Source organism: Gracilinanus agilis, chromosome 1 (assembly GCF_016433145.1).
Source record: "Gracilinanus agilis isolate LMUSP501 chromosome 1, AgileGrace, whole genome shotgun sequence".
NCBI classification, from domain to species: domain Eukaryota; kingdom Metazoa; phylum Chordata; class Mammalia; order Didelphimorphia; family Didelphidae; genus Gracilinanus; species Gracilinanus agilis.
In genome coordinates this window covers 94,201,428-94,220,524 of record NC_058130.1, presented here as the reverse complement: position 1 = coordinate 94,220,524, position 19,097 = coordinate 94,201,428, and the positions used below count along the sequence as shown (strand labels likewise).

Sequence of the window (19,097 nt, the reverse complement as noted above, 5' to 3'; positions counted from 1 at the left end):
AGCTGTGTGATCCTGGGCAAGTCACTTGACACCCACTGCCTACCCTTACCACTCTTCTGCCTTGGAGCCAATACACAGTAGTGACTCCAAAGGTAAGGGTTTAAAAAACAAACAAACAAAAAAACAAACAAGGTTCCAAGATAACCCCAAGGGATTCATAATAACAAACAAAAGAGCTCTCAAAGAAAGGACTATTGGAATCCCATTGCAGATCAAAGCGCAAGGTTCTTCACTTTATTTCCTTCATGAGTTTTTTTTTACTGTATGTGATGTGTCTTTTAATCACAACATGGGGCATATGGAAATATATATTGTATCAAAGCACTGGTATAACCTATATCAGACCATTTACCAACTGGGAGGGGGAGAGGAAGAGAAAATCTGAATTTCAAAATGTCAGAAAGCAATTGCCAAAAATTGTTTCTACTATAATTGGAAAAAAAATTAAGGAAAAAAAAGAGGAGAGAATGGATTAAAACAGAATTCTGAAATACACCTATATATGAGTATACTCCAGAGTAGAGAAAAAAGGGACACGATGATCCAGCAATGGAGATGGAGAAGGAACGCATAGAAGAACCAGGTAAAATCCCAGAGAAGAGGGTGTTTTGGAGGAAAGTTTAGTGTCAAATGTTGAAGAAAGGTCAAGAAGGAAGCAGACAGAGAAAAGGAATCAAAATAGATTTAATAGTTATAAGATAAAGGTTTGTAATTAGAAGGGTCCTTAGAGGCAAACAGTAGGAGTTTTAATAAATACTAGCTAACTGAATGACTGACTTAAGTCATCAAGTCTAACCTTTTCATTTTACAAATGAGCCAGGTTATGAGATTTTTCTGAAGATCACTTGGATTTTAAATAACAGCCAGGAGTCAGCTAAATCAAAGTTTTGTGACCTCAAATCCATGAATTCCTTTCACTACACTGAGTTCAGGTAAACCTACTTAAGAAGTCAATATAATTAATCAACAATCAATTAGTATTTATTAAGTATGTTCCAAATGCCAGGGACTGCAGGATACAAGCACAAAAAATGAAACAATATCCACCCGCTAGGAAAATTCTGCCAGACCCCTCCACAAGAATTTCTAGGGGGCACAGTTCTCAATCTGGGGTGCTCGTGTGTAGTTTGGGATGCTACGATCCAACAAGCATCAGGTAAGTGTGCAGAGCTTAAAGACTGATGCCTATGCCTATCCGGGAGATGGCAGCCTGCAACAATGAAGCAGGAAGCAAGGCAAGATGATGCCAAGTGTATTATAAAATAAGGCCCAAAGCAGGACTCGCCCCAGGATTCAGAAAAGTGGGAAGGGGAGAGGGGAAGAAAGAAAAGTGCTGGGTAGGCGGGATGAAAAGGGAAGGGAAAAGGAAGAAAAGGGGGAAAATAGAGGAAGAGCGGAAGGGGGAGGGGAGGTGACTGGCTCCTCCCAGCAGACTCTGGGACAACCTCCTCCCCCGCCCAGTCCTGTACTGTCTCGTCTCCTAGGGGCTTAGCTGGACTGGCCCCATGAAAATTAAGCGCTGGCTCTTCGGGGCTTTCCCGGACCAGCGGTAGTCCTGCTCCCACTCACCGAGACCTAGTGTGAGTTCAGGAGGCGGAGAGATGAACACCTCGCCTCTCGGAGGGGCGTAGCCCCAGATCTCCCAGGCCGTTAGAGAGGACAATTGCGGCACCGGAAATGCATCATCAGGCAGCGGTGGGGTCCCGTCTACGATTCCGGTTTCCTTGCTAGGCCTTTGGAGATGGCCGCATTTCTGAGATTTGTCCTCGCTAGGGGATTTGGGAAGGTCGAAAAGAAGTTGAAATATCCCTTAAAGGCCAGTGGAAGCCGAGAAAAGGGACGTGGTCTTTAAACAACATTTCTGGAAGGAGATTGGAAGAGTAGCATTAGAAAGGAGAGTTGTCCCATTGGATGGGACTTTTGGGGGTGGGGCCAATTTGACCAATGACTAGACGAGTTTTTAGGAAGGACGGAAATGACTATAGAAAGTATGTTCCACGTGGTTCCGCCCTCAGTTTTGTTGCTCTTGAGACTTTTTTGATTGTAGGAACTATTCCAAATGGAAAGAATCTGGAGATACATTTCTGATTCAGTGCTTATGTTACTACTTTCTTTCATATTTCTATGTTGCTCCCAAATCTAGCTGTTTTCTGCCACCAGTCATGTACTGAATTGTTTGCCTCAGTGAACATTGTTCCCTATTTTGGAATAGTATACATTTATTTCAGCAATTTAACAAGAATTTATTAAGCGCCTTCAGTGTGGAAACATCTTTTTGATAGACTTAAGGCAAGAAATGGGCTTGTTGCCGTCCTGCCATAATTCTTTTACATTAAATATGTTGAGGACTATTGTGTAATTTGACTATTTTAAATGACTGCTTTTTTTAATTAGAAAAAATATTGTGATGGTATGCTCATCAGTAGATGTAGTGAAAGCATCTTTAGGGATAACTGATAGCTTACAGGATATCAGGATTACTGTTCTTTATCTGGTTCCCAAAAAAACTTCAATTTCATTTGCTAAATGTTGTGAGGAACATTATTATTTAGTTGTTATGTAGGAGACTTAGCAGGAAGGGCTGGAGAATTCTGCATGGAATGGGGAAGCAGAAAGTGGCTTGCACTCTCTGAGAAGGACTCCATGTTGGTTGGGACAGGCAGTAACTGATTCCCTGGGAGACCTCAGAGCTTGTGGAGTTGCACCCTGATTCCCTGGGATCCTGGAGTGTGGTGAAGGTTGGAAGCAGAGGACATCTATCCTGCACAACAGCACTGAGTAGGGAGTGATCTGTGATCTGGTGGACAGCTTGCAGACTTCTCTCCCTACTGGGCTGCTTTGGACCATCAGTTCCGGAGGAGTTGGTTCTTGGCATCCTGAAAACATCTCTAGACTCTACTGTGAGGATTCCCACTCCAGTCCTGTTATTCTCTGGGCCCTGCCTGGCTTAGGTCTTTGATTAGTGTAGATAAGTCCCTCCCTTGACCCTGTGTTTTGCCCTTAGCTTGTAAGTGTAGAATCCCTTATTCCCATGCTTTATTATTGTTTTCCCCAATTAAACTGTTATAAACCTTTGGCTTTTGCCTGCTGGTTCCATACGCCCTTGCTTAGGAGGGCTGAGTTGACTGTTGGGCCTAACTGCCATTTCCAGTAACTGTTACCTCCTAGTAGTTAAACTTGGTCTCCCTACCTTGTTTGGTCCTGTCCATCTGTCATTCCTGTCTCTCTCACCCCAGTGTGAACCCAAATAATAATAGTTAACATCCCTGGTAACCCTCCATTACATAAGTCCCCACATTTTGAAAGTATTTCATTCCATGGAACTTAAAGATTGAGTGGCAACATTTATCTAAAAGTTTTTCTTAAATTTTTGTAGATAAATATGTTTAGAAGCTCTCTGTAATGGTACTCCAGGTGAAGTTTATTTATTAAATTCTCAAGGATACCTTTGGGTATTTTCAGTATGAGAATTTTTTTTTGTCAGTTTACAAAGATAGTGAGGTCCTGGTGTATAGTTCTAACCACCTTATTATATCCTCCTAGGATATGATAAAATTTTGTAATTTCCACTGGTAATTTGCAGTTTCCATTGTCCATCAGAGAAAATTACTTTTGATTACATTCAACAAACTTAGTGTTAGTATATATGTTGTTAGCCAAACTTAGTGTTGTATATATGTTGTTAGCCCTACTTTTAGATTTGTTCCAAAAGTATTTTTGCAGATTTTTAACCTGTTTATTATGTGCTCTGAGAACATCTATCAATCCCCTTCCTCATTTTTATTACATATTAATCTTTGTATTAATACCTGAAGTGATGAATTTGGAGTGCTGTTAATGTTATATGAATTACTGTAGGAACACCTGGATCATTTTACTGTGCCAAAACTATACATTAAGAATAATGAATAGGTATTAATTTTGCTAAAGCATTTTTCCCCCATTAAAATTTAACTTCATAATACAAATCAGTTTCAACATACATAAAACTTTGGCTTACATCTTAATAGCCTCATATTTAATGTATCTTGCTTGGAAAGGTCTTTATAAATATTGCCTCTTTCATTGGTTCACTTTGACCTCTACATTGAAGCTCAGTCTTCATTTTCTATTTTTCTTGATACTTGAAGAATTTCACGTTTAATTAGTACAAATCACATGTGATGTAATTGAGGAAAGTTTCTACTAGATGATTTTTTAAAATTGGCACCATATAACTTGAATATCATCCATGTTGTAGATGTCCATGACTTGCATTTGAACAGCTAATACTATTGCCATCTCTGCCCTTTCACGCCTGGGTAAACTGGCCATTGTAGAACTTTCCATTCAGAAAACCATAACATGGTGAAAGGTCAGCTTCTTCTCCCTTTTCTTCCAGTAGGGAGCTTACCATTACCAGTTCTCTAAAGTTTGTTTACATTTCTGTGCAATTAATTTTGAAATCCATTATGGAACCATAACTGACTATAGCAATTTTTTATTTATAAGTGTTTGAGGTGGTTCACCTACTGTATGCAGAAGGATGAGAGAAAAAATGGATTCTTTGTTAGAAATCATCAGGATTTTTTTCCAGCTAGAATGTCTGCAAATAAATGAAAGAAAATCTTATTTATATTTCATAAATTCTCAGAGTAAAAGCATGAACCATTTCTCCTGGGAAAAAGTCAAACTCAATAGTAGTTACTGTCTGATTAAGTACATAGGGCTTTCCCTGTGCTCAGAGACCCCCACCCCACTTCTGGGATGGTGAGGAAGGTAGGAAGTCTCACCTGAAGAAAGAAGGGGAGTGTCTAGAAATAACCAACTTCTACATTCCAAATACGAGGTTAGGAGTAAGAAGCCTAATCCTTCTTTTCTTGCAGCAGCCTGGCAAAATGTTTTCATTTTGTACAAATGACCCTTCAAACAAGACATTACTTTTATTATCATTATGGACTTCTTTTGACCATCTAGACTAGAAATTTTTCATATCCTTCTTTGGAGATTCTCTCCTCTAATTTGCTTCTCAAGCCTTATATAGTTTATTGATGAATTACTTTGTACTTTGTACCATTTTAATTCCTTCCATCATCTTAAACAGTAGGATTTTACTTTTGTTGATTAAGGGTATCAAGAATTCTTTTCTTCAGTTTTATCTTGTATATATTTCATATATTTATGTATTCTTTCTGATAGAATTTAAGCCTCTTGAGGGCACAGGACTATTTTTTCTTTGTGTCACTAACATATAATAGATGTTTAATAAATGCTCATTAATTGCTTATATCCAATAGCATGTTTCCAGTTTTGTTTTGGAGAACTATTGCATAATAAAGAGTATGGTTAGTACATTTCATACATATTCATGGCTTGCTCACTATTTTTTTTTCCTCACAAGATCATATTAACCATGAAAATTCCTTTAAGTCATCCATTTGGCTTTTATGACTTAAATCTAGATTGGCAATTTTTATATCAAGATGAGAATGAATTTTAAATTGTTATTGAACTACATCCATTATAAAGTTAATTGAACAGTTATTCTGAGTATTTAACTTGATGGCATTGGTCATGTTTTTCCATCCATTTTTTTTTCTCATCAGGTATATTCTCCAGGTACTTCCTAGTGAGCCTCTCATTCACTAAAATACTCAGGTTCTTTGTCATAAACCCTAGAGCCACTACTGCACATCTAAAAATGCAGCCTTCTATCAGAAATCATATATGCCCATTGATCAATCCATATATTTACCGTTCTTCAAATATACCATGCCCATGTTGTTTTCCACTTTTAGATGTTTAGATTATGACTATGTGGCACAAAATAGAAATTTAGCAACTGTACCAAAGGGAACTTCTCATGCCAGAGTAGGCTTTTTTTTAAAGTTCCTTAAATTTCATATGCAGTTTGTGTGTGCATGTATGTAGTTTAAATTTAATGAAAAATATGAAATATTACCCTTAAGTTCAGAAAATAATCTTTTAAGTACAAAATAAAGTATACTTTGCTAAATAGTTGATCTGGAAAAAAAAAAAGATCAGGGGGAGGGGTTTAGTGGACTGCAAGTTCAATGAGTAAACATTGTGACATGGCAGCCCAAAGTCAATGCAACATTAAGATGAATAGTGTCCAGAAATTGATGATGTTACTAGTCTGCCTTGGTTATACAATGTCTAGAATATTATGCTTGTCTGAGGACCACACTTTGAAAATAGGTCTCTGTAAGGTAGAGGCCATCTAGAAGGATGACATAATTGATGTAACTAGAAATCATGCCATATGATTGAACAGTGGATATTTTGGTTGAAGGGGGACACACTTAGGAGAAACATGATAGTTGTCTTCAAGTATTTCAAGAACTGCTTTATGTCAGAGGGATGACAGAATTAATGGGTGACAGCAATAATGAGTGACAGGTGACAGCAGTGAGATAGATTTACATTTGACATAAGGAAAAACTTAAGAGCTATCCAAAGTGTAATACTGTCTTGGAATGTAGCAAGCTGTTATTCATTGGAGGTATTCAAAGGTTGGATGAACCCTTGGATATGTTATGGATGGAATTTTCATTCATGTATAGGTTGGACTAGATAGCTTCTGAAATCTCTTCTAACCCTGATAAATCTATGATATAAAGAACAGGTACTAGAAGGTAATTTTTCTGATACTGTCCCTTGACTTTGCTCAAGGTGATATACCTTCTTCAATGACCAGCAGTCAAGGACTAGAGTTGTTGCAAGGGGTCCAACTCCTTGAATCACTCAGTATAACAAATAAGCAGGCATACCTTTTGGAGTCAGGAAGACATAAGTTTAAATCCAGCCTCATTGGCTGTGTGATGCTGGGTACATCATCTGCCAGTTTTTTCAAGTGTGAAATATGGGAAAACAGCATCATCTACCCCTCAGGATTGTTGTAAGACCCATATATTTGTGCTTATTTCCTTCCTTCTTTCTAAAGACTGTTTATCATGTGTGCAACATTGTTTTTAAAAGTTTATGTAAGGGCAGCTAGGTAGCACAGTGGTTAGAGTTCTAGGCCTAGGGTTGGTAAGACTTGGTTCAAATCTTCCTGGCTGTGTGATTCCAAGCAAGTCACTTAACCCCAATTGCCTACCTATTGCTGATTTTCTGTTTTAGGAACTGATACTAAGAGTGTAGGTAAGGGTTCTTTAAAAAAGCATATAAATGCTATCATGATTACAATATAGATTTAAAAGCGCTACTAACTTAAGGGTAGTCTCCTCAACATGTATTTTCTCAAGCAACAAATAATGTAACTATTCTCTTTGGGGGCCTTCATATCAGTACCAAAAAAAAGGAGAGGGCCTTCATACTGGAAAAGGTTGGGAATCAATGAGCTAGGTGATAGAAAGGTCTGTCAAACATCTGGAGTTATAAAAATAGGATCATTGGGACGATTGGGATCCATTGAGCCTTCTGTCCACTATGAATATTCTGATGTTGAACAAGATATGAACTACAAGTGAAGGCCTTCCCACACTCTTTACATTCATAGGGCTGTCCCCCAGTATGAATCCTCTGATGTACAATACAATGAGAACTGTAACTGAAGGCTTTTCCACACTCCTTACATTCATAGGGTTTTTCGCCAGTGTGGATTCTCTGGTGCTGAATTAAGGCTGAGTTATAACTGAATGCTTTCCCACACTTTTGAAATTCATAGGGTTTCTCTCCAGTACGAGTTCTTTGATGTACAATGTAAAGTGAACTACAACTGAAGGCTTTCCCACATTCCTTACATTTATATGGTTTCTCACCAGTATGGATTCGCTGATGCTGAATAAGGTCTGAGTTTCTACTAAAAGCTTTCCCACACTCCTTACACACATATGGTTTTATTCCAGTGTGAATTCTCCAATGAACACAGGCTTGTACTGCACCGAAAAGCTTTTCCACAGTCCTTACATTTATAAGGTCTCTCTCCTGTGTGAATTCGCTGGTGATAAATCAAATCTGAGCTCTTGATAAAGCCTTTCTCACACTCTTGACATTCATAGGGTTTCTCCCCAGTATGCAGCCTCTGATGCTGAGTTAGATTTGAGTCCTGACTGAAGGCTTTCCTATACTCATTACATTCATATGGTTTCTCCTCAGTGTGGATCCTTTGATGTCGAATAAAAGTTATCTTTTGATTGAAGCATTTTTCACATTCCTTACATTCACAGGGCTTCTCTCCAGTGTGGAATCTTTGATGTTGAATAAGGTGCGAGTTCTGTCCAAAAGTTTTTCCACATTCTTTACACTGATATCGTGTGTCCTTGGTATGAAATCTCTGAGGCTGAAAGTATGAATTAGAACTAAAGGTTTCCCCATAATCACTATAGTCATGAGGTTTCTTTCCACTATGTACTTTCTGATGTTGATAAAAGCCAGAACTTTGATAAAAAACATTTGCCATAGTAGAACATCTGTCTAGGAAACCTTAGATATGCAAAAAAGTCTGAGCCAACACTAACGTTCTTTTCAACTTTCTTATGCTTCTGAGTTCTCCCTCCCAAGGTGGTTCCTTTAGTATTAACTATTGGTTTTGTGAAATCTTTCTCTCCTCTCTTCTCTCCCTCATTTATGGGATTTCCTTGCTGTTTCTCTAAGATGCTCTTCAGGTCACAGAATTCCCCAAATAGTGGTTCCTGATAAACATAACTGTGGAGTACAACTGATGTCACTATATGGGATTCAATATCTTTAGAAATTGATGGTTTCTGAGTTGATTCTTCTTTTTCAGTCCTGGTGCTACCTATTAGGAAATATAAAATGTAAATGTCACTCTTTTTCTGTCCTGGGTGGAGAGGGATTGGTCATGAAGTAATAGTATCTTAAAAGCATGTCTTTTGTATGCCTGAAAAATGGCTTCATTTGGTATCAAGAATAAGGAAAGATGAGGAAAAGTTCCTAGATATAATAAGGGTAGTTGGGATAATCAGGTTTGGAAAGCAAAGGCAGGAGTAAGAGGCATTTGCTTAAGGAGAACAGGAGCTGAAAAGTAGCAGCAAAAAGGATAGACAGTGAGTAATAATAGTAACTTGCAGGTAAAGGGCTAAAACAGGGAATTGAAGGAGTAGTGCCCCTATGTAGAGAGGCTCTTAAGTGCTAAACAGTCTGAGATACTTTTTGATTCCAACACCCTGTTGCCTTATTTTTTCTCCAGGAATTTTAGAGTTTGGGCCCTCTGCAACCAATCAATCAACTACCATCTGGATTTCCCACCCAAGGGCCACTATGGAAACAGATATTTCACAATTTCTCCCCTAACCTGTTACTTTAAAATAAAAAGCAAAAGGGGAAAGTAGACAACAAAACCATTTCATCAAAACAACTCTGTGAAGAAGACAATGTAATATTATTTTCCTACATAGAGCCACATGGGTAGTACAGTAGATTGTATGCTGGGTCATAAAAGATTTACTTTCAAATACAGTCTTGGACATTTTATTAGCTATGTGACCCTAGACAGGTCACTTAACCTCTAACTACCCTAGTTTTTTAAACTGTAAAATTGGTATTGCTAATAGCACATACCTCCCAAGGTTGATATGAGGATTAGATAATATTTGTAAAGTGCCTGGCAAAATAGTAGATGTTTACTAAAAACAACCTCCATTCCTTCTTATTCTACAAATAAGGAAAATAAGACAATGGGCAATCAACACTCCCATGGGCCACCAGTAGCTGTCAGAACTGAGATTTTAAAATTCCAAAGTTTTTCTAACTATATTAATTGTTATCTATTTCCAACTATATTATCTACCCCTGACTTTCAATGAAATATAAATATAATTATTTGTACTATTTATCAGTGATCCCACAGGTCCCCAATTTATCCATCTATTAATTGTCCTGGAGTAGGGGCTCTTAATCTGGGGTTCATGATTTAAAAGAAAAATATTTGGGAACTTTATTTCAACATAATTTGTTTCCTTGGCAATCCTGTGTATTTTAGTTTATGCATTTAACAACATTATTTTGAAAAGGAGCCATAGACTATACCATATTGCCAATAGAATTTACTACACAGAAAAGATTAAGAATCTCTATTCTAAAGAGTGAGCCCAACTTGATTCCTCTCTTGTTAATAAAATGGATGTGGTTTCTATATATCCCAGCTTCCTCTTTCTTATGAAGATTGTCACTTAGCAATAGCTGTTGGCTGCTGATTATCTGCCTTACACAAAGGCCTCAAGAGGTTTGTTTATCTCAGAAAACTCCATCACTATGACCCTGCTTTCCAATAGAAAAATCATTCTAGGTCATTTTTGGACATTCACCTGGAGACAGGATGGTGTGTGTGTGTGTGAAAGGAGAATGGGATATTTAAGTAAAGTGAAGGCTATACACCAAATGAGAGTGAAAGAGAAAGGAAGTAATGAATAAGATGGCAATAATAATAATCTATGCTTATCTACCTTTTCTATTTCAAGTGATTATTAATAAACTTTATAGAAAATAAGAACTTGAAAGATATTAATTTTAATCTAACAAAGGTAAAAATAATGACTATGAGAAACACCAGGATTGGGAAAACCCGAATTGTTTACTGTGAAAGTGGGCCAAAAATCCCCTAAAAAGTTTTAAAAACTTGAGAGAAGGGTTGAGATCAAGAATGTTATTCTAGGGGCAACTGGGTAGCTCAGTGGATTGAGAGCCAGGCCTAGAGACGGGAGGTCCTAGGTTCAAATCTGGCCTCAGCCACTTCCCAGCTGTGTGACCCTGGGCAAGTCACTTGCCCCCATTGCCTACCTTTACCACTCTTCTGCCTTGGAGCCAATATGGAAGGTAAGGGTTTAAATTCAAAAAATTAAAAATAATAAAGTTTTGTGTGGACCCACAATCCATGGTTCCTCCCCTTTCTCTAGCTGGGTGATCATGACAGGTTTGGGAAATGTAAATGCTACTTCAAAGAAGTGAAACGGGACAAGATGGTTTATTAAATCCCGGAAGAAATGATCTTGTTAGTCATCCCGGTCCTGGGTCTGGACAGCCCAGACAAGAAGAGAAGAGATACACCCAGAGAGGAATATGAGGAAAGCCCAGAGAAACAGGGTTGTGCTTTTTAGGAGAATATGGGCAGGACAAAAAGTTGGTAATTTCACTTGAGGAAATACAACTTTTTTCCTTTTTTCAAAGATGTTAGGAATTATTAAGTATAGACATATGCTAGGAAAGAGAACTGGATAGAGAAACTGAGGTCCGATAGAACACCAGAATGCACGGAAAAGTCAAAATGTGAACTATGCAGAAATCTTCAAAAGCAGGACTTTCATTAAGGAACAAACAACACACAAAAGTTCTGCCTTGTTACCTAGAGGATTAAAGGTAATCCCTGATCAAAGTTGTGGGATGAGGAACCTCAGAGCCAGTATTCTGCTACATATTATTAGAAATTCCAAATCCCCTAAGGTATAAGAATGCCATAAGACCCCAAAGTATAGATTTTGAATCAGAGTATGGGAAAAAGTCCTTACCCGAGGAGATCATATGTGTGTTTGGAATTCAGGGAGGTGCCATTTAAAAGTATCTTACAAACTTCCTGTGGACATGTGGGGAACTTTGAGACTACATTTCCTGTGATTCCAATGGGTTTCCAGTTTCTGACATGATTATGTCAGAGAATGGGAACCAACACATAGCGCAGCTTAAATTTGGAGGGCAGGCTTGAGCCCGCTACCTGAGCAGGCTCATTGGCGTAGGAGAGAGACAAGATGCAGGAGATAGGTACTGGCGGGCATTTTGAATAGATATTTTACAGGCGCGTGGGCGATTTATCTCTATCAGTATGGCGTTAATTAAAATACTATTTTCCCTTGTAATATCGGCCTTCATCATTTTTAAAAATAACATATATTGCTATAATTCTCCAGCATCACATGCCTATATAATGCTTGCTGAACAGAGGTGAGAACTTCCCTCTCCTTCTTGGTAAAGTATACTGCCACATCTTCAGAAGTCACCGACACCTGAAATACAGTCCTGCTGCCTCAAGGACTATCCAAGTCTTAGTCCCTGCAACAGGGGAAAAGCTGGTAACATAATAGAATAAGGCAGGGGAATGTTGGAGTATATATCCATGAGACGAGGAAGCACAGAATGAAATGATTACCTCCCCCCTCACCAGCTTAGAGGGGTGTGGGAAGCCGTTCTATGTATTAAAACCTTTGGAGAAATAGGATCAAATTTAGGGCCTATTATCTGGATTCCCTACGTGACCAATCCAGGCTGAGGCAGTCTTTGTGTTTGGTCCTGGTCACCTGAGCCCCAAAAAGGCTCTGGTACCAGCAGGTAGGTTAATCCAAAATCAACTTGATCCCTCCAAGAAGGCTATTAGGAGTCATTTAGAGAAACAGAGTCTGTAACAGATATTTTATCTGGATCCCATTACAAAATCATCGGCAAGTAAAACTGTGTGTATGATTTTTCTGCACTGCATGTCAGGATGCAGACTGAATGGGCCATATAAGATAAAAATCTGAGGCTCCTCTTTTGACTCAGTCTTTGATCCCCATCTTTTTTACAATTCTTATTGGAGAGCTTTGAAGTGGCAGACCAGCTTCTATTGAATTGATAATTTCCTTCCTTGATAATTGAAGAAGCCTAAATCTTAAACAAACGCTGATTCCATACTCAGATTAAAACCTGAGTCTTTAGTCTGAATGCAGATTTCAATTGATGAGCATCTCCATAGGATATTTCCTCTCCTGGAATTATACCCTGCTGAATTGGGGTTTGGAATTTGACCATTTGTCTTTGCATCTGTATTCTTTAGACTTCAATGGATTATACGTGATTTATTGCCCCTTACCAACTGTGACTTCTTTTTTGAGAAAGATATATAATAAACTTCCATGCCCGCAGAATTCGGAACAGCATGGCTAACCACTAGTCTGGTTGTTCTCATTTTCTTTTTCCTGTCTTATCAATCCGACGCCGTAAACGCCACTCAGAACCCTCATTTTGCATGTAGAGGCTGGTCCCCTATAGAGGGGGAAATGATCTTGGTATAAAATTCCATTCTTCATTGGAAATAATTCTCTGTTCTGCCACTTAATAGTTGTGTGACCTTGGGCAAGTTATCTCATCTCACCAGGTCTTTGTCATCTTCTCTGTAAAAGGAAGTAGTCTTGACTAGAAAACTTAATGTTCATTTTAGCTCCTAATGCCTATGATCCCATGATCCATTTCCTTATCATTAAAGGTAGAACCACACACTTGCAGTCTCCATCTGGATACTAAATTTAGAATAAATATAGACACACCATCTCTATGCCTGGCTTCAGTTTCTTTTACTTTTCCTATTTTGTCACAGATAAGGAAGATGGTCATTATTCCCTATTCTCTCAAGTGTCTCTATTGGACTACAGGACCATCACCCTACCTTATCTCCATTTCTTATCATTAAATTTAAATCCATCCATCTATATTATTTTCACATCCCTTTCATATAGTCAATATGGAGTTTTTATTTGTAGTATGTTCCCTTTAGGTAACAGTGGGGCCTAATATGGCACTACCAAATAACTTATCATAGGTGTCCCAAACCTCAATGGGATTTGCCTCACTCTCCATAATACTATCAGTTCTAACTTCTGTGATGAAGCAAATCTTAATCTTGTTTCTTGTATTTCTTTAGGAATGGAGAGTTTCTCAGCTGATACTATACTTCTCCCTTCTTTCCATCAATAACTACTTCTTTTCTTTAGCCTGAACTCTTCCAACAGGATTCCTTCTTCTGATCTAATGAATGCATATGGAGAAAACATCAATGCTGGGCCCAGAATTTACCAAAATCACCCCATGAATCTTGCAACCGTTTCTGAGAAAACCAATTTGCTTTAGGGAGTTTGGAAGGAACCACAACTCTCCTCAGACCTGACTGCCAGAAGCATGTCCACTCCTGCCCAGTCTTTTGGGTTGTTCTTTAGGGGAAGGGTCTGAACAACCTAGGGAGCCGTAAAACAGAAAAAGAGCCTTCAGTTAGCTGAAGCCTGCACATCCCAGCAGTAAGGTACCTTCTGCCAAACATCTCGACCATTCAAGGGGACAAAAGGGAAACCCCTTATTCACCCAACAACTGACCTTCCAAGGTAAACCAGAGGAGAGAGATGAGACAAAGTGAGGAAATGATTAGTGATTAGAAGATGACCCGGAACTGCCTAAAACCGAAATCTACAAAAAAAAAAAAAAAAGGGTTTCTATCAGATTTTTATTTTTTTCAAGTTTTTTTTTAATTTTTATACATTTATTAATATTCATTTTTAACCTGATTACATGCTTCATACCCCTACTTTCCCCTTCAACCCCCCGCTCTCCCCTCACCCATGGCTGACGCACATTTCCACTGGTTGTAACATGTGTCCTTGTTCAGGGCCCATTTCCATATTGTTGTTAGTTGCATTGGTGTGGTAGTTTCGAGTCCACATCCCCAATCATGTCCGCCTCAACCCATGCGTTCAATCAGTTGTTTTTCTTATATGTTTCCTCTCCTGCAGTCCTTCCTCTGAATGTGGGTAGCATCTTTACCATAAATCCCTCAGAGCTATCTTGTGTCATTGCATTGCTGCTGGTACAGAAGTCCATTACATTTGATTTTACCACAGTATATCAGTCTCTGTGTACAATGATCTCCTGGATCTGGTCCTTTCGCTCTGCATCAGTTCCTGGAGGTCTCTCCAGTTGGCCTGGAGCTCCTCCAGTTTATTATTCCTTTTAGCTCAATAGTATTCCATCACCCGCATATACCACAGTTTGTTCAGCCATTGCCCAATTGAAGGACATACCCTTATTTTCCAGTTTTTTGCCACTACAAAAAGTGCAGCTATAAATATTTTTGTACATGTCTGCTTATCTATGATCTCTTTGGGGTACAAACCCAACAATGGTATGGCTGGATCAAAGGGCAGGCATTCTTTTATAGCCCTTTGAGCATAGTTCCAAATTGCCAGCCAGAATGGTTGGATCAGTTCACAACTCCACCAGCAATGCATTAATGTCCCAATTTTGCCACATCCCCTCCAGCAGTCATTACTCTCCCCTTCTTTCATTTTAGCCAATCTGCTAGGTGTGAGGTGGTACCTCAGAGTTGTTTTGATTTGCATTTCTCTAATTATTAGAGATTTAGAACACTTTCTCATGTGCTTATTGATACTTTTGATTTCTTTACCTGAGAATTTCCTATTCATGTCTCTTCCCCATTTTTCAATTGGGGAATGGCTTGATTTTTATACAATTGCTTTAACTCCTTGTATATTTGAGTAATTAGACCTCTGTCAGAGTTTTATTTTTTTTTTTTATTTTAAACCCTTAACTTCTGTGTATTGACTTATAGGTGGAAGAATGGTAAGGGTAGGCAATGGGGTGTCAAGTGACTTGCCCAGGGTCACACAGCCAGAGTTTTTTGTTATAAAGATTTTTTCCCAATTTGTTGTTTCCCTTCTGATTTTGACTACATTGTTTTTGTTTGTACAAAAGCTTTTTAGCTTGATATAATCAAAACCATTTAATTTACATTTTGTAATTTTTTCTAACTCTTGCTTGGTTTTAAAATCTTTCCTTTCCCAGAGATCTGATAGGTATACTATTTTGTGTTCACTTAACTTATTTATAGTTTCCCTCTTTATATTCAGGTCATTCACCCACTCTGAATTTATCTTGGTGTAGGGTGTGAGATGTTGATCTAAACCTAATCTCTCCCATATTGTTTTCCAAGTTTCCCAGCAGTTTTTGTCAAATAGTGGATTCATGTCCCAAAAGTTGGGCTCTTTGGGTTTATCATACATTGTCTTGCTGACATCATTAACCCCGAGTCTATTCCACTGATCCTCCCTTCTATCTCTTAACCAGTACCATATTGTTTTGGTGACTGCTGCTTTATAGTATAGTTTAATATCTGGTACTGCTAGGCCCCCTTCCTTCACATTTTTTTTCTTTATTTCCCTTGATATTCTTGATCTTTTGTTATTCCAAATGAAATTTGTTATAGTTTTTCCTAATTCAGTAAAGAAGTTTTTTGGTAATTTGATAGGTGTGGCACTAAATAGGTAAATTAATTTGGGTAGGATGTTCATTTTTATTATGTTAGCTCGTCCTACCCATGAACAATTAATGGCTTTCCAATTGTTGAGATCCAGTTTTATTTGTCTGGAAAGTGTTTTGTAGTTGTTTTCGTATAGTAGCTGTGTTTGTTTTGGTAGATAGATTCCCAAGTATTTTATATTGTCTAGGGTGATTTTAAATGGTGTTTCTCTTTCTACCTCTTGCTGCTCTAATGTGTTGGAAATATATAGAAATGCTGATGATTTATGTGCATTTATTTTGTATCCTGCCACTTTGCTAAAGTTGTTGATTATTTCTACTAGCTTCTTAGTTGATTCTCTAGGATTTTTTAAGTATACCATCATATCATCTGCAAAGAGTGATAGCTTAGTCTCCTCATTGCCTATTTTGATACCTTCAATTTCTTTTTCTTCTCTAATTGCTATTGCTAGTGTTTCTAGTACTATGTCGAATAATAGAGGTGATAATGGGCATCCCTGTTTCACTCCTGATCTTATTGGGAAGGCTTCTAATTTATCCCCATTGCATATAATGCTTGTTGATGGTTTTAGGTATATACTGTTTATTATTTTTAGGAAGGGTCCTTCTATTCCTATACTTTCAAATGTTTTCAATAGGAATGGATGCTGTATTTTGTCAAAGGCTTTTTTGGCATCTATTGATATAATCATGTGATTTTTGTTGGTTAGACTGTTGATATGGTCAATTATGTGGATGGTTTTCCTAATGTTGAACTATCCTTGCATTCCTGGTATAAATCCCACCTGATCATGGTGAATGATCTTCTTAATTACTTGCTGGAGTCTCTTTGCTAATATTCTATTTAAGATTTTTGCATCTATGTTCATTAGGGAGATTGGTCTATAGTTTTCTTTCTCTGTTTTTGGTCTACCTGGCTTTGGGATCAGTACCATATTTGTGTCATAAAAGGAATTTGGTAGGACTCCTTCTTTGCTTATCACATAAAATAACTTTTATACTATTGGGATTATTTGCTCTTTGAATGTCTGATAGAATTCACTTGTGAATCCATCAGGTCCTGGTGATTTTTTCTTAGGAAATTCTTTAATGGCTTGTTCAATTTCTATTTCTGATATGGGATTATTTAGGTATTCTATTTCTTCTGCTGTTAATCTAGGCAATTTATATTTTTGTAAATATTCATCCATATCTCCTAAATTGTTATATTTGTTGCCATATAATTGGGCGAAATAGTTCTTAATGATTGCCTTAATTTCCCCTTCATTATAGGTGAGGTCTCCCTTTTCATCTCTAATACTGTCAATTTGGTTTTCTTCTTTCCTTTTTCTTATTAGATTGACCAGTACTTTGTCTATTTTATCTGTTTTTTCAAAATACCAGCTTCTAGTCTTATTTATTAATTCAATAGTTCTTTTACTTTCAATTTTATTAATTTCTCCCTTAATTTTTAGTATTTCTAATTTAGTTTTCATCTGGGGGTTTTTGATTTGCTCACTTTCTAATTTTTTGAGTTGCATACCCAATTCATTAATCTCTGCCCTCCTTAATTTGTTAATATATGCACTCAAGGATATAAATTTCCCCCTGAGTACTGCCTTGGCTGTATCCCACAGAGTTTGGTAGGATGTCTCATCATTGTCATTCTCTTCAATGAAATTATTGATTGTTTCTATGATTTCTTTTTTGACAAATTGGTTTTGGAGAATCATATTGTTTAATTTCCAATTGGTTTTTGATTTGCCTGTCCAGGTGCCCTTACTGATTATTATTTTTATTGCATTATGATCTGAGAAGGTTACATTTATTATATCTGCTCTTTTGCATTTGTTTGCAATGATTCTATGCCCTATTACATGGTCAGTCTTTGTAAATGTACCATGTGCAGCTGAAAAGAAGGTGTATTCCTTTTTGTCCTTATTTATTTTTCTCCACATATCAATTAAATCTAATTTTTCTAGGATTTCATTCACCTCTCTTACCTCTTTCTTATTTATTTTTTGGTTTGATTTATCTAGTTTTGAAAGAGGAATATTTAGATCTCCCACTATTATGGTTTTACTATCCATTTCCTTCTTGAGCTCTGCCAGTTTCTCCTTTATGAATTTGGATGCTATACCACTTGGTGCATATATATTGAGCAGTGTTATTTCCTCATTGTTTATACTGCCTTTAATCAGGATGTAATGACCTTCCCTGTCTTTTTTAATCATATCTATTTTTACTTTGGCTTTGTCAGAGATAATAATAGCCACTCCTGTCTTCTTTTTCTCATTTGACGCCCAAAAGATTTTTCTTAAGCCCTTAACCTTAAACTTGTGTGTGTCTACCCACCTCATATGTGTTTCTTGTAGACAACATATGATAGGATTTTGGTTTCTGATCCACTCTGCTATTTACTTCCGTTTTATGAGTGAGTTCATCCCATTCACATTCAGAGTTAAAATTGTCAGTTGTGCATTCACTGAAATTTTTGTATCCTCCCGTAGACCCACCCCTTCTTCTTACACTATTTTCTTTTTTTTTTAAACCAGTGGTTTACTTTGAGCCAGTATCCCTTATCCCCTCCCTTGATTGACTTCCCTTTCTTTCCCCTCCCTTGTTATTCCCCTCTTTGTTTTTTAAAGGCCTAATGAATTCCCTCCCCCTTCTTCTCCCCTCCCTTTTTTGACCTCCCCACTCTCCTGCTCCCTTTGGTTTTTCCCTTCTGACTTTCTCAGTAGGGTTAGATGGAGTTTTTTATCCGGATGGATAATAAAGCTACTCTTCCCTCTCCGGGTTGATTACACTGAGAGTAAGGTTTGATTATTACCTCTTAATGCTCTCTTCCTCTCCTTCTTGTGATAATATTCATCCCCTCCCCTTCCCATGCCCTCTTTGTGTGTAATAGAATATCCTATTTTTCTTATTTACTCAGATTTTTCTTGGTGTCCCCTACTGTTCCCCCCTCTTTCCCACCCCCCATGTCATCTTAGACCATTCAGTATCCTGTGCTCTCCCTATGAATTATTCTTCTGGTTGCTATAATAGTGAATATTATAATAGTGTATAGAGTTCACTACAGA

General features: G+C 37.7%; 1 protein-coding gene across 1 annotated transcript in view; it reads right to left on the bottom strand.

The window, feature by feature from the left end:
- Positions 1-1,480: 1,480 nt before the first annotated feature.
- The window catches only part of LOC123247863 (zinc finger protein 345-like), a 58,845-nt gene continuing 41,228 nt past the window's right edge, over positions 1,481-19,097 (bottom strand). The window contains exons 6-8 of the mRNA XM_044676915.1: positions 8,025-8,248; positions 7,487-7,858; positions 1,481-1,769 (exon numbers count right to left, since the gene is read on the bottom strand). Coding sequence (XP_044532850.1) covers positions 1,481-1,769; positions 7,487-7,858; positions 8,025-8,248 — 885 coding nt within the window. The remainder of the gene's footprint in view (positions 1,770-7,486; positions 7,859-8,024; positions 8,249-19,097) is intronic.